This window comes from Hipposideros armiger, unplaced genomic scaffold (assembly GCF_001890085.2).
Source record: "Hipposideros armiger isolate ML-2016 unplaced genomic scaffold, ASM189008v1 scaffold_430, whole genome shotgun sequence".
Taxonomy (NCBI): Eukaryota; Metazoa; Chordata; class Mammalia; order Chiroptera; family Hipposideridae; genus Hipposideros; species Hipposideros armiger.
The window spans coordinates 1,144,187-1,158,178 of record NW_017731780.1 but is presented as its reverse complement, the minus strand read 5'-3'; the positions used below and the strand labels follow the sequence as shown (position 1 = coordinate 1,158,178).

At 34.8% G+C, this 13,992-nt stretch overlaps 1 protein-coding gene across 2 annotated transcripts in view; it reads left to right on the top strand.

Annotated features, from left to right (window-relative positions):
• The window catches only part of VPS37A (VPS37A subunit of ESCRT-I), a 42,002-nt gene that overhangs the window by 22,160 nt on the left and 5,850 nt on the right, over window positions 1-13,992 (top strand). For both annotated transcript variants that reach the window (XM_019664765.1, XM_019664764.1), the window contains exons 5-10: window positions 2,815-3,040; window positions 4,505-4,575; window positions 7,870-7,997; window positions 8,078-8,136; window positions 8,214-8,282; window positions 12,516-12,659. In XM_019664765.1, the coding sequence (XP_019520310.1) occupies window positions 2,815-3,040; window positions 4,505-4,575; window positions 7,870-7,997; window positions 8,078-8,136; window positions 8,214-8,282; window positions 12,516-12,659 (697 nt within the window). The remainder of the gene's footprint in view (window positions 1-2,814; window positions 3,041-4,504; window positions 4,576-7,869; window positions 7,998-8,077; window positions 8,137-8,213; window positions 8,283-12,515; window positions 12,660-13,992) is intronic.

Here is a 13,992-nt window from a genome sequence, read left to right as displayed (position 1 = left end):
TCTATGATTGGATTACAGTATAATTAACAAGATTTTGTGCTGCTCCCTTGAGAATGGTTATACCTCTGAGGGGTCTGAAAAAGAGGGTCACTCTTGGCATTTCAAAGGAGTGTTAACTTAGATGCACAAGAACAATGGACAGGGCATGCTTAAGGCAAAGATAAACTTTTGATAGACCTGGGGCTACCCACTGTGACCTGCCCAGTTAGGAATTTATGATTAGATCACCCTGTGAGGTTACTTCTGATCACTGAACTTGTCGAATTTATTATAGAGTCCATTTTTCATTCACAACTTTTTTTCATTCCTTTTTATTTTTGCTTCTCTTATTGGGTTACTTCAGCTACCCAGTCTTAGAGTTCACTGATCCTTCTGCTTCACCTAGTCAGTTGTTGAACCCCTCTAGTTTATTTTCCAGTTACGTTACCATATTCTTCAGTTCTGTGACTTCTGTTTGGTACTTTCCTATATTTTCTATTTCTTCGTTAAAGTTTTTACTGTGTTGCTCCATTCTTCTGAGTTCAGTGAGTAGCTTCATAACCATGACTTTGAACTGTTTATCAGGTAAATTACTTGTCTTTATTTCATTGAGGTTTTATCTTGTTCTTTTGTTTGGAAAATATTTCTTTGTTTTGCTTGACTCTGTGTTGGTTTCTATGTATAAGATAAAACAGTCACCTTTTCCGATCTTGAGGGTTAGATTAGGAGACAACCTTATCATTCAACCCTGGTTGTCTCTCAAACTTTTGTGATTGTCCAAGCAGCCTATTATATTTTTAATAGCTCACAGTAGCTCAGAGTATGCCAAAACCTGTCCCAAAGGGTAGAATCTCAGCCATCGCCTAGATTAGGGCTGATTGGAAGCCAAACCCTCAGGCAGCAACTTTTTAAAATATACAAATGTATAAAGTCCTGTGGGACAGCAAGCTTAAGTCCTGCTGACTACTACGCTCAGGCGACCTGGATGGGGGTCCCCTTGGTGGCAGTCTCAAAAATTCATGCTCCCAGATGACTGTATAAGGTCCTTTCTGGGAGATGCCGGCAAGCTATAGGGAGGCAGAGGGTAAGTGCAAAGCTGGCGTCCATCTATGTAGGCCTCTAAATGTGTGCCACACCTGCAGCCTGCCCCTCAGGCTGAAGCTCCTAGACAAGTAAATCAACCTCCTTCACAGAAAATGTTTCTTTCTGCTGTCTATACAGTGCCCTGGGGTTCGTAGCCTGTCAATAACTGTCTCTCAAATGTTATATAGTCCCAGTAGACTGAGAAACTCAAACCCCCTTGGCCTCCAGAACCAGGCAATCCAGAGAAATCCCCTGGGTAGCAGCTGCAAAACCAGGGCACATCATCATGAGCCTTTCAGTTTGCTATAGCCTTGATTGTCTCATGGATGTGAGCCCCGTTGGTTTTCCAATTTAGATGTTTTGGGGGCTCATCTTCCAGGGCTGATCTTAAAACTTGTCGTGCCTAATGTGGGGTTCAAACCCTTTGCTCCTCAGTGAGACGCTCCAGGTTTTGAGTCTTCCCCCACCCCAATTATGGGTCACCACACTGAGGATGTGGTTTATGGCAAGATTATATCTCAGCCTCTTCTACCCACTTCAATGTGCTTTTTTAATTTGCCTGATGTGTAGAAGTTGCTCAGCTAGTTTTTAGGTTTTTTTCGTTTTTTTTTTTCCAGAGGAAATTGTTTCATATGTAGCTTGTACATTCAGTGTGTCCATGGGAGGAAGTGAGTTTAGGATCTCCCTATGTCACCATCTTGAACTGGAACCCATATTATTATCTTGCCAAAATAATATTCTCTTTCATTTTGACATTTTGGAGGAGTTTAAGAAGTTGTTTTGAAGAATACCCCTCAAATGAGGTTTTGCTGATGTTTTCTTATGATTAGATTCAGGTTATACATTTTTGACAGGAACGTGAAATAAATGACATTGCGTCCCAAGGGTATCAAGAGGTACATGGTTTGTCCCATTATTATTGTTTACTTTTATTATTTGGTTAAATAGTATTCACTAGATTACTCCACTGTAAAGTTACTAATTTCTCTTGGTGATAAGGAACAGTTTTATTGGGAGAAATTTGAGACTTTGTTAATAGCCTCTTCATCAAACTTTTATCTATTAGTTTTAGTATGCTTTGAGAATTTTAGTGATAATAATCATTAGTTATTTTCCCTGGGTGTTAGGCCACTTCTGTGCTAAAATTCTGTGCTGTGCTCCAAGTTGCAAGAAGATAAAGATGGTTTGTGGGATTTACAGCATCAAAACTAATGGTGGTCCTTATTTGGAGCATAGAAGAAATGATTTGTATGCTTCCCGCTAATACTAATAACAAATAGTATTTTGAGATAGGCCTCAAAGAAATATAATTCCAAAATGAACAAGTTCCTTTGGAAGCAGCCTATTTCACAGCATCTGGCTAATACACATCATTAATTTGAATGCAACCTTCTACTAAGCAACCTTCACTTGACCACATTTTCTGGATTAAATGTTATTCTCCATTCCCTCTGTGAAGGTACTGATTTATGCCAGTGGAATGCTCAAAACAGAAATATGGCCTATCTGTTCACTTCTACTAACAAGTTGTATTGTATGTTTTCTAAAACATTTTTCTTTTTCATGGAAGCCAAAATTTTCTTTTTGGGAGTCATATTTTATCAATTTATGTAATATTTAATTCAGTTGCATATTTATAAAGTGATACCTGCCATAAATAGATTCCATCTATAACATATAACCATTGTTATTTAGGAATAACTTGACAAATTTACCCCTAAATGCTTATCTAATATTTCTCTCTCTCTTTAGCCTATACAGTACCCCAGGTGGGATGCCACCGTATGCTTCTCAGGGTTTTCCATTTCTTCCTCCATATCCCCCCCAAGAAGCTAACAGGGCTATCAGCTCTTTATCTGTCGCGGACACTGTTTCTTCTTCAACGACAAGTTATACAACAGCAAAACCCGCTGCTCCTTCATTTGGCATCCTTTCAAATTTGCCGTTACCTGTTCCCACAACAGACACTTCAGCACCGGTTGGTATCTTCAGTTATCTATATTTTGTACCCTTGAAACATTCATTCACTTAACAAACACTTATATGCCTCCTTGTGCCAGCCACTAAGTCTGGCACAAAAGATAAAAAGATTAAATCACATCTTCTAACTCAAGTAACAGACTCAGAGAGGTGACCAGCATATAATCAAATGTTTGTAAATAAGGAACTTCAATAGAGAAGAAATAGTTTGGAGTTATGGTGAAGACAGCTGAGGGTATGGTCAATGCCCCCAGGGACCAAGGAGGAACTAGAAGGGGATGCCTTTATAAAAAATGTGATCCTGTTTTTTCCACCACTTTATCCTTAGTGCCTCAAACCATGCCTAATACATATGTGTATTAGGTGCTCAGTTAAAATGAGGCAGATGAATGAAAGTGAATTTATGCTTGAGGCCAGATTTTGCTAGATGCTAATGAATTTGTCAGGATAAAGCATTCTGTGAAGAGGTAACAGCATTGACAAAGGAGTGGTGGCATAAACCGGATGGTGTGTTTGTGAAGCTACCTATAAAAGATGTCTCTGGCTGTCATGTAGGATTTAGGCACAGGCACAAGAAGTGCTCAGGCAGGAGAAACAGGATGTGGAGGGTCTGCTATGGCACACTAAGGGCTTTAAGTGTCCCTTTGGTTTTAAAAATTGTATGCTCCTTAATTAAGCTGGTAACTCTTGCCATGTGGGATATTACTGAGGCAGAGATTGATATTTGTGTATAAAACATATAAAGGGATTTAAAAACCTTCATTTTAACCCTTAGTATCACCCTTAGTAATACTCACAAAGCTTCATTATATCCAACTTTAGTAATTTTAATGTTTGTAATAATTTAGAATATAGACCCAAGTCGACTTTGTTTTTCCAAAATTTTTCACCATTGCATTAATGAATATTATGAACAAACTATAATTAGTAGTATAAACAAAATTACAACAGAACTTTTCATGGGTCTTTAATTTTAAAAAGTCATCTGTATTCAAACGATGGATAGTCTTCCTTATCTGCCCTACTGTCACGTTGAACTTAATTATGTAACTATTCAGACTTTTTCCAACTTATTAAGGTTTTTCTATACGTAAATCCTTCACTTGAGATAAATGTATTTATACATAGATGAAATCTACACAGACAATTCTTCACACTTGTCACAGAAGTACTTAAGAAATTTATTTTGCAGCTATGTACTTGCTCAAGAAAGAGAGCTAACACAGGTACTCAAACGATCCCCACAAAAAAGAAAAGAAAGTAACTCTTTGTGTATAAAGGTAAACTGAAAAAAAAAATAGTGTAAAGAAAGAGAGATGAGTAAGGATAGTATAAAGTATGAAGATCAAGATGTGATAATGAAAACAGTTATGGGATGTAGTACATTAAAAAGTACTTTTAAAGAAAAAAGGAGCAGTCAAAAAGATGGCTGAAATTTAATACCATTTCAAACTCTTTTTAGATAAGCCAAAATGGTTTTGGTTACAAGATGCCAGATGTCCCTGATGAATTCCCAGAACTCTCAGAACTGAGGTAAAAAATACTTCGAGAATAACGTTGGTATTCGTTGTCTGTTTTATTTGTAATTGCAAACCAGATCATCATTTTCATATCCATATTAAACAAAGTATCTTTTAAATCTTTGCTACTCCGAAATTGTGGTTGTCTTATGGGGAAGTTTTATAAATCTAAATTAGTTTTATGTTTTGTAGGCTCTATTTATTGAGTGACTAATATGTACCCAACGATTTTTGTAGATGCTGGGAATGATATAATACTTACCAGGATAACAATGTTCTTTCTCTTGTGTGGCTTATAGTCTTGTGAAAATTATTTCTGAATACATTATCTCTAAAGATTTGAAAATACACCTTGGTCTATTTTAGACCTTTTCATTGTTCCTTTAGTAGATAGAAGTTTGTACATAGAGAAAGTTCTTGTAAAGTAAAAGCAAGAGCCAAATTTTATTCAAATTTATGGGAAATAAGTTTGTAATATTCAAGTTTAAGGTATCATTTTTCATAGAACACTGCTCCTTTTAGATGCTGCATGAAAAAAAACACAAAAAACATGTTTTGTGGCCACTAAACTTTGTGCATTGCATCCTTTATACCCCACTGAAAGTTTACAATACTTGTAAAGCTGTAAGATTAGTAAGATTACTGAATGTAATTTAAAAATTTTTTTTGCAGTTCTTTTTCTCTTTAGAATATATGCCACCATTATGTACAATCAAAAAATACATGTGAGAAATCTTATAGTTAAAAAAACATTTTAGCTTTATTTGATCCAGTGTTTTACCATCAGTTTTAGGAAATAGTGATTTATTATTTTCTGATAATAGTTAGTTAATATAGGTTTACAGTATACCACATACATATTAAGGGTTTATATGCATTGTAATGCTTGCAGCAACCTCACGAAGTTGCTTCTATTATTATTTCCATGTTGTAAAGGATTCTCTTTCTTTTTTTGTCTTCCTTTCTTTTTAAAAAAATTACTATGAAAATGTCAAAAAATACAAAAAGGTGAACTTCTTTGCTTGTCTTGCTTCATCTACCCTTCCAGCTTTTTTTGGAAACTTTGGGTATGGGTCAGGATTATTTTAAACCAAATCTCAAATATTACATCATTTCATCCCTAAGTTCTTCACTAAATTCCTCCACCAGGTAAGGACTTTTTCTTTACCATAACTCCAATCCACATCATCATACCTAACAAAATTAATGATAATTCTCTAATATTTTCTCATTTCCCCAGGGTCTTAATCTTTTTGTTGGTAGTTTATTTGAATCAGGATTCAAAACAAAGTCTCGCTATTACATTTGAAAACTGTATCTCTGATATTTCTTTTGTGTACCATTTCTCCCACCTTTATTAATATACATATACATATACCTACACACATATACACATACATATACATACGTATATACATACATAAACATAAATGTATATGTATAATACATGTAAATTATACACATATTATATTATTACATTTCTATTGAAGAAATAGGTTATTTATCCTAAAGAATTTCCCATGTCCTGTTTTTGCCTGATTGCATTCTTGTAGTGCCATTGAAGATATTCCTGTATTTCCTATACAGTAATACCTTGGTTTGCGAGCATAATTTGTTTCAGAAACAAACTATTCATATTGCAAGACATTGCTCATTTACCAAGTTAAAACGTACTGGGTTTGCGAGCATAATTCATTCCAGAAACAAACTACTCATATTGCAAGACAACACTCTCTTACCACGTTAAAATGTATTAGGAATGTTTGCTAGTCTTGCGGAACACTCGCAAACCAAGTTACTCTCGATCCAAGGTTTTACTGTATTTCCTTCCACTGGTGCCTACATCTAGAGTTTTAATTAGATTTAGGTTCAACTTTTATCAGATCATTTCATTGTACACCTTAAACTTATCCAATATTATATATCAATTATATCTCAAAGCTAAAAAAAGAGATTTAGGTTTAAATATTTGGCAAGAATTCTTACATCATAATTAATGCAAACTTCCTATTATATCACATAAGGCAGCATTGGTGTGTCTGGTTGTCCTATTTTTAGTGACATTAATTCGAAACATGTTGAAACACATGAAATCATTGACTATCAATGAATTCATTAAGAAATCAAATGTGACTTCTTACTGCCAGAATTAGCTAGAATTCTATGAAGAACTTTCTAAATCAGCTATTTAGTTTATTGAAATATACTTCATACAGAAAAGGCAAGATAAATGCGTGATTTTTTTTCCTCTTTATCAATTTTCAGAATCATGAGTTGATACAGAGGCAATCTCAAAGGTTCTGTTTGTTTTTTGTAGTTGTTTTTGTATTAAGAACTCAAACATTTAAAAAAAATATATCTGATTGTGTCAGTCAGTCCATTGCAGTCATTATTCTTTTTGATGCTTAAACAGTCCCATCTTTAGTCAATAGGAAACTCTTTGAGTTGGCCTCTATATCCTTTCTGTCCAAACAAAGATACCATGGATTTATTATGAATATTACTTTTTCCTGACCTGAAGGCAGCCATTTCTCTGAAAGCTAACTGTTGTTTTTCAAAATAACAATGCCAATATTATTATTATTATTATTGAATATAGGATACGATATTGTTCATTTGGTTTTTTTTGTTTTTAACACTTCTTTTGTCGTTAGAATATATCACACCAGATACAAATACTATTTTTCAAAGTCTCTTCAAATAATACTTTTCTGGGTGATTATGAAACTTAGAAAAAAACAGGTTCATTTATTTCCATTTGCTTTGAATTTTAGAAACTGCTTTTTTCTTTAATTTTGTTTTTTTAATCATATAATACTTTTACGTGGATCAATAGTCAAAACTAAAAGATGTGTTCAGAAAGGTTTAGCTTTCATCCCTATTCCATCCATCCAGTTGTCTTTTTCATCCTATGGATATTGATTTTTACTTTTGATTTAGCCTTCTGTGCTTACACACATACACATATACTTACACATATCTTTTAGTATGACAGCCACATACCTATTAGCTAAATAGGCACAGAGGTTAAAATTGGGAGGTTGTTATGGCTGTTCATGCACCTTTGTCTTCATAGTCCTGTAGTGATTTGACAGTACATTCAGACTACTTTATGCTCCATTGTGGTGGTTTATTTGCTTTTAAGATTATATCTTGCTTTCTTATGTATGTATAAATATAAAAATAGATACTTCAAAAATTATTTAGAACCCTACCAGCTGAATAAAACTGAAAAATCGTGAATACTTAAAATTGACAAAAACTAGATTACTGAAATTCATTAACATATTTTTTTCTGTTTTTCTAGTGTGTCACAACTTACAGATATGAATGAACAAGAGGAGCTATTACTAGAACAGTTTCTTACTTTGCCTCAACTAAAACAAATTATTACTGACAAGGGTGACTTAGTAAAAAGTATTGAGGAGCTAGCAAGTATGTCCTCCCTTACTTCTTAAATTTCCTAAGACAAATGCGATCTTTACCTAGAAATAAACCAGAAATTTATCTTACAGGAAAAAATCTTCTTCTGGAGCCCAGCTTGGAAGCCAAAAGGCAAACTGTTTTAGATAAGGTGAGTTAGTTGTCATTTTGAAGAAATCCATATAATTTAAAAACAGAATAAAACACCATTTTAATTTTCTCTTTTAGTATGAATTACTTACTCAAATGAAATCTACTTTTGAAAAGAAGATGCAAAGGCAGCATGAACTTAGTGAGGTAAGATTATGTAGCTCTTTTCTTTTACCATAGAATTTTTAATCGTAATGTGCATGAACCACATTTTTACTTTCATTGTTATCATAAAGCATTTATTAGGTGTCTTTTTTTTTTTTTTTTAATTTGGGAATTGGGGGGATGGGAACAGTGTTGGGGAATTGGGGGAAGGGGAACAGACAAGTTGCTGTCCTTTTGTTCTTCAGTCTAGTTGTGGAGGACGTCGCTTCACTGGCCCAAGTTGTCACCATCATTGCACTCTTCCTGGGTGAGGCAGATCAGTCGCCGGCTTCTGGACGGCCGCTCACTGCGGCTGCTCACTGCTCACGCTGGCTGCTGGCTACACACGGTAGCCCATGGCAACCCACTGCAGCAGGGGCTGCAGCCTACGCTGTCGCCAGCGACTCGGCAGCCCAGCTCCAGGTTGAGCTGTTCAGCATCTTAGCTGTAGAGGGCAGTGTCGCTGGCTCTCATATGTGGGATCCAAACCGGGGCTCTCTGGCGTGCCAAGCCAGCTCTTAACCAACGCGCCCCTCGGCCAGCCCAGGTGTCTTACTCTATAAGGCATGATACTTTTAAATGCAGATGAACAGCTCTCAGTTCTGAGGTATGATAAGTCATTTGTGCTCACGCAAGAGCATATTTAGTTTCAAAACAGAAAAATATTAAAAGTTCCATATATAACTTTTCTGGGAAAGTTATAGTAAAGCCAGCTTAACTCTTGTAATAAAATCTTAACAAAAAACTCACTTGTAAACTTATGTACAGAGACCTTAAATGAAAAGTGAGCAAACTGAAAAATATATAACAAGTATAAAGTATAATTCACCACAAATAATAGAATTTATACTAGAAATCTACTTATATAAAAAATCAAAAGGATTTTATAAAAGTCAACTTATTTCTGAAAAAATACATCTTTAAAAACGAAAAGAGAATAGAGAATATAATCCTTATATTTCATATGAGTAACCAACATCATAATTAACAATATTCTATTTCCTTTAAAGTCAGATATTCTGAAAGGTAAAATATAAAGTAGAAATAAAACAACAACAAAATAAGGATGGTAAAGGAGAATATAAATTTATAATTGTTTCAGATATGATCATCCTTTAGACTAAGAGAAATGAGAATAACAGTGAACACTGAGCAATTACGTGTTTTACATTGCACTGGACTATTAACATATATTGCCATTGTTTCCCCCAAATCCTCTGAGGTAGGGTTAAATTACTATTTTTCTGTTTTACAGATGAGCAAACTGAGGCATAGGAATATTAAATAAGTACTATCAGAGTCAGGAGTCAAATGTAAGCAGTCCTCCCTCCCTCTTAACTAGAAAATCTGAGCGATTCAACTGAACTACTCTTAGATACACATAAGAGTATAGTAAATGCTGAAGAAACTTTTCACAATAATCAACATCATTCCTTATACAAATTCTTAGTAAACTAAGATAATATATTCCTTAATTTGATTAAAAAATAACTAGAAACAGCAAACAGCATACCTAATGACCGAACATTTCCAGCATCCCATTAATGTTAGAAATAAGATAGCGATGCCTCACTATTGCTGCTATTTAACATTGCTTGGAAGGTTCTGGCCACTGCAACAAGACAGGAAAAAGAAAAGGTATAATGTAAAATAAAAGATGAAACAGTTGTTAACAGAAAACAAACAAACAAGCAAAAATCCTAGCAAATGGAGAAAGTTATCCCCTAGATTCCAACAACTGCCAATGAAAAATGAAGTAGACAAACTCATTTACAATAGCAACAAAATTATAAAATACTTAGAACTGAACCCAATGAAGTAAGTTAGGAGGCTTTACTGAATGACATAAAAGACCTGAGTAAATGAAGCAACATAGAATACTCATGGGCTGAAAGATATAGTATTCTGATTTCATTCTTCCCAAAATAAATTAAAATTTTAATATACTTCCAATCAGAATCCCAAGAGTATTTTTTTTATTCTGACAGATATATTCCAAAGTTCATTTGAAAGACTAAGTGGGTAAAAGTAGTCAGAACAGATAACAAAACAAATAACAAAATATAGTACAAAATACAGTACTACCTTGGTTTGCGAGCATAATTCATTCCGGAAACAAACTACTCATATTACAAGACATTGCTCATTTACCATGTTAAAATGTATTAGAAATGTTTGCTCGTCTTGCAGAACACTCACAAACCAAGTTACTTGCAATCCAAAGTTTTACTGTATACTATAAAACACATTATTTAAATAGTAGTTTTGTAGGAAAACAAAAATTCTGTGGAACAGACCATGCAGTTCAGAAGCAGACTCATGTGTATATGAGTAATTAGTTTAAAAAAATTGAGGATTTAATAAATTACATAATTGGCACTCCATTTAGAAAAAAGATGCTTATATCATACCATACACAGAAAGATTTAAGTGGAAACCATAAAGTTATGAGAGGCAAGTATCTCTTAGGATTTTTTTTTTTTTTTAAGATTATGGTGGGAAAATCCATTCTAAGCATGATACGATAGAACCATTAAAAAATTTGATATATTTCAAAGCTACATATAAATTTAAAACTTGAATGTATTGAAAATCATAAAATCAAAACAAAGACAGGAACAAATATTTGTAACATGTGACAAATATTAATGATGGCAATGGTTCATAAAGAGCCCTTACAAATAAGCAAAGGAAGGAACAGGAAACTCTCAAAAGGAAAAATATAAACATCCAATAAATATGATGTAACAGTTATTCTGCCCCCCCGGACCACTTATATAAGAATTGCTTGAAGTGATTCTTGAAATGCTTAAAAACAACCCTGATTCCTAGATTCTTCTCTAAATGTGCTCACTCAGAATCTCTGCAGATGATGGATCTTCTACACTCTAAAGTCTGGAAACCACTTTACTAGATTATTAGAGCCATGCGTGCAAGGAGCCTGTTGTTTTGTTTCCCCGGTGTACCTAGTACCTGGTCTAGTGCTTGGCACATAGTAGACACTCAGTAAATATTTAATGAATAAGTAAATGGAAACATTTGAAAAGATGCTCAACCTAATAATAATAATAATAATAATAATAATAATAATAACCATAATAATAAAAGAGCAAATTGCATCATCTGTGTGAGCCAAACTTGTAAAGATAACCAGCGTTGGCAAGGGTGATAAGAAACTGATGCATTTCTGTACATTCCTGTGTGTAATGTATGACCATGGGCTACCATCTAACATCCACTAGGATGACTGTTATTCAAAATCGCTTCAGTTCCTACATTAAGTTCTTTGATCCATTTTGAGTTAATTTTTGAGTGTGAGGTAAGGTCAGGGTCCAGCCTTATTCTGCACGTAGATATCCAGTTTTCCCAGCACCAGTTGGTGAAGACTGTCCTTTCCCCCTTTGAATGGTTTTGGCACACGTTTTGAAAGTATTTGACCATATATGTGAAGGTATATTTCTAGACTCACTATTCCTTTTATCTATATGTCTTCTTATTGCCAGTACCACACTGTTTTGATTACTGTAGCTATGCAGTAAGTTTTGGAATCAGTATGAATCCTCCAATTTTGGTTCTTCTTTTTCAAGATTATTTTGGCTAGTTGGGGTCCCTTGAGATTACATATGAATTTTAAGGTGGGTTTTTCTATTTCTGCAAAAAATGTCATGGAGATTTTGATAGGGATTTAATTAACTCTGTAGATCATTTGGGGTAGTATTCTTAACAATATTAAGTCTTCCAGTCTATGAACACGGGATATCTTTCCACTTATTTATGTCTTCAATTTCTTGTAGTGTTTTATAGTTTTCAGTGTACAATTCTTTCACCTCTTTGGTTAAATTTAATCCCATCACTTTTATCATATTCTGTTCATTAGAAGCTAGTCCTTAAGTGCAGCCCATACTCAAGGGGAGAGGGATTACACACTGGCAGGAATAGCAGGAGGTAGAGGGTGCCTATCACAATTATCTGATTCCTGAATCCCTAAGAGAGGACAATGATTTGCCCAGTTTCTCTCATTTAATAATATATAGCCAGTGGATTTGTTTCTCTTGTGTTAGGCATTCTCCCCTATTTCCAAAAGCTGAGGACCTGGGTGGTAGCAGATTTCCTCAGAAAGAGGCTCTGTAAGGCATACAATGAATTGCTTCTCCCTACCTCTGCCTCATTTTCTTTCTCTCTAAGGAGTTTTTCTGAGCAGTATAAGATAATATAGTACTGGATTTTCTTTTTCAGAGCTGTAGTGCAAGTGCTCTTCAGGCAAGATTGAAAGTAGCTGCACATGAAGCTGAGGAAGAATCTGATAATATTGCTGAAGATTTCTTGGAGGGAAAAACTGAAATAGATGATTTTCTCAGTAGCTTCATGGAAAAGAGAACAGTATGTAATACTCTTCAGTTGAGCACAAGTGACTGCTAATATCAAATTAAGTATATTCATGAGTAAAAAAATGATAACAGATTACTACTGAACTGGAGTTTTGAGTGCCATGAAAGGAAACTGAAGAGCCTCTATTGCGAGTGATAGCAACATGCTACTGTCACTTTAAACCTGCTTGTGAGTACACAAGCAGGTAAATCAAATACCAGTTCTGTTTCAGAAATGAGTATATCATTCTGTAGTGACGTTAGTAAATCAGAGTAAGTCTAGACTTAATGGCTATAATATACTCCTGAATAACCAGTTTCATAGGTTATTTTAGAAGAGAATAGCCTATAAAGATTATATATTTTTTTAATACAAAGAACATTCTGGAATAGTTTCTGTTATGATATTGGGTTGTCGGAAAAGTCATGACACATGTTGCAAACAGATGGCATTAGTTCATTTTTGGAAGCACTAGAGTCATTCGCATCTATGTTTTTGCTATGTCATTTGACAGCTGACAGTTCTAGCTTCATTCTAAAAAAAAAATTGAGCGATTTGGTTGAGTTTTGGAGATTTTACAAGTTGAAAATGGAAGACGAAACTGCATTTTTGCCATATTTTACTGTTTTACTTCCCATAAAGAGAAGAACGCACATCAAGCTTGTGAAAAGTGGCGTAAAGTTGACGGTGATAATGCTCTACAAGAATGTCAGTGCCAACGACGGTTCATGAAATTCCATACTGGTGATTTTGATCTCAACGACACTCCTTGGACAGGGAGGCCCACCAAGGTTGATGATGACAAGATAAAGGCATTGATTGAGTCAAACCCATGTTATATGACACGAGATTGCAGAAACATTGAACATCCATCATTCAAACATTCACGGCCATCTGAAGAAGCTGGGATGCGTAAGCAAGCTTGATATTTGGATTCCTCATGAACTCAAAGAAGTTCATTTGTCGGTGCATATAAACATCTGTGATATGCTTGTTAAATGTGAGGAAAATGATTCTTTTTTGAAGCGACTGATAACTGGTGATGAGAAGTGGATTGTTTACAACAATGTGGTGCGCAAACGGTCTTGGTCCCAACGTGATGATTGGCTCCAAACGACATCGAAAGCAGACATTCATCAGAGGAAGGTTATGCTCTCAGTGTGGTGGGATTTTAGAAGTGTCATGTTTTTCGAGCTCCTACCAAGGAACCAAACAATCAATTTAAATGTGTACTGTCGGCAATTGGACAGTTTGAATGAGTCCATCATCCAGAAACGTCCAGAGCTTGTTAATTGTAAAGGAGTTGTGTTCCATCATGACAACGCAAGACCACACACAAGTTTGA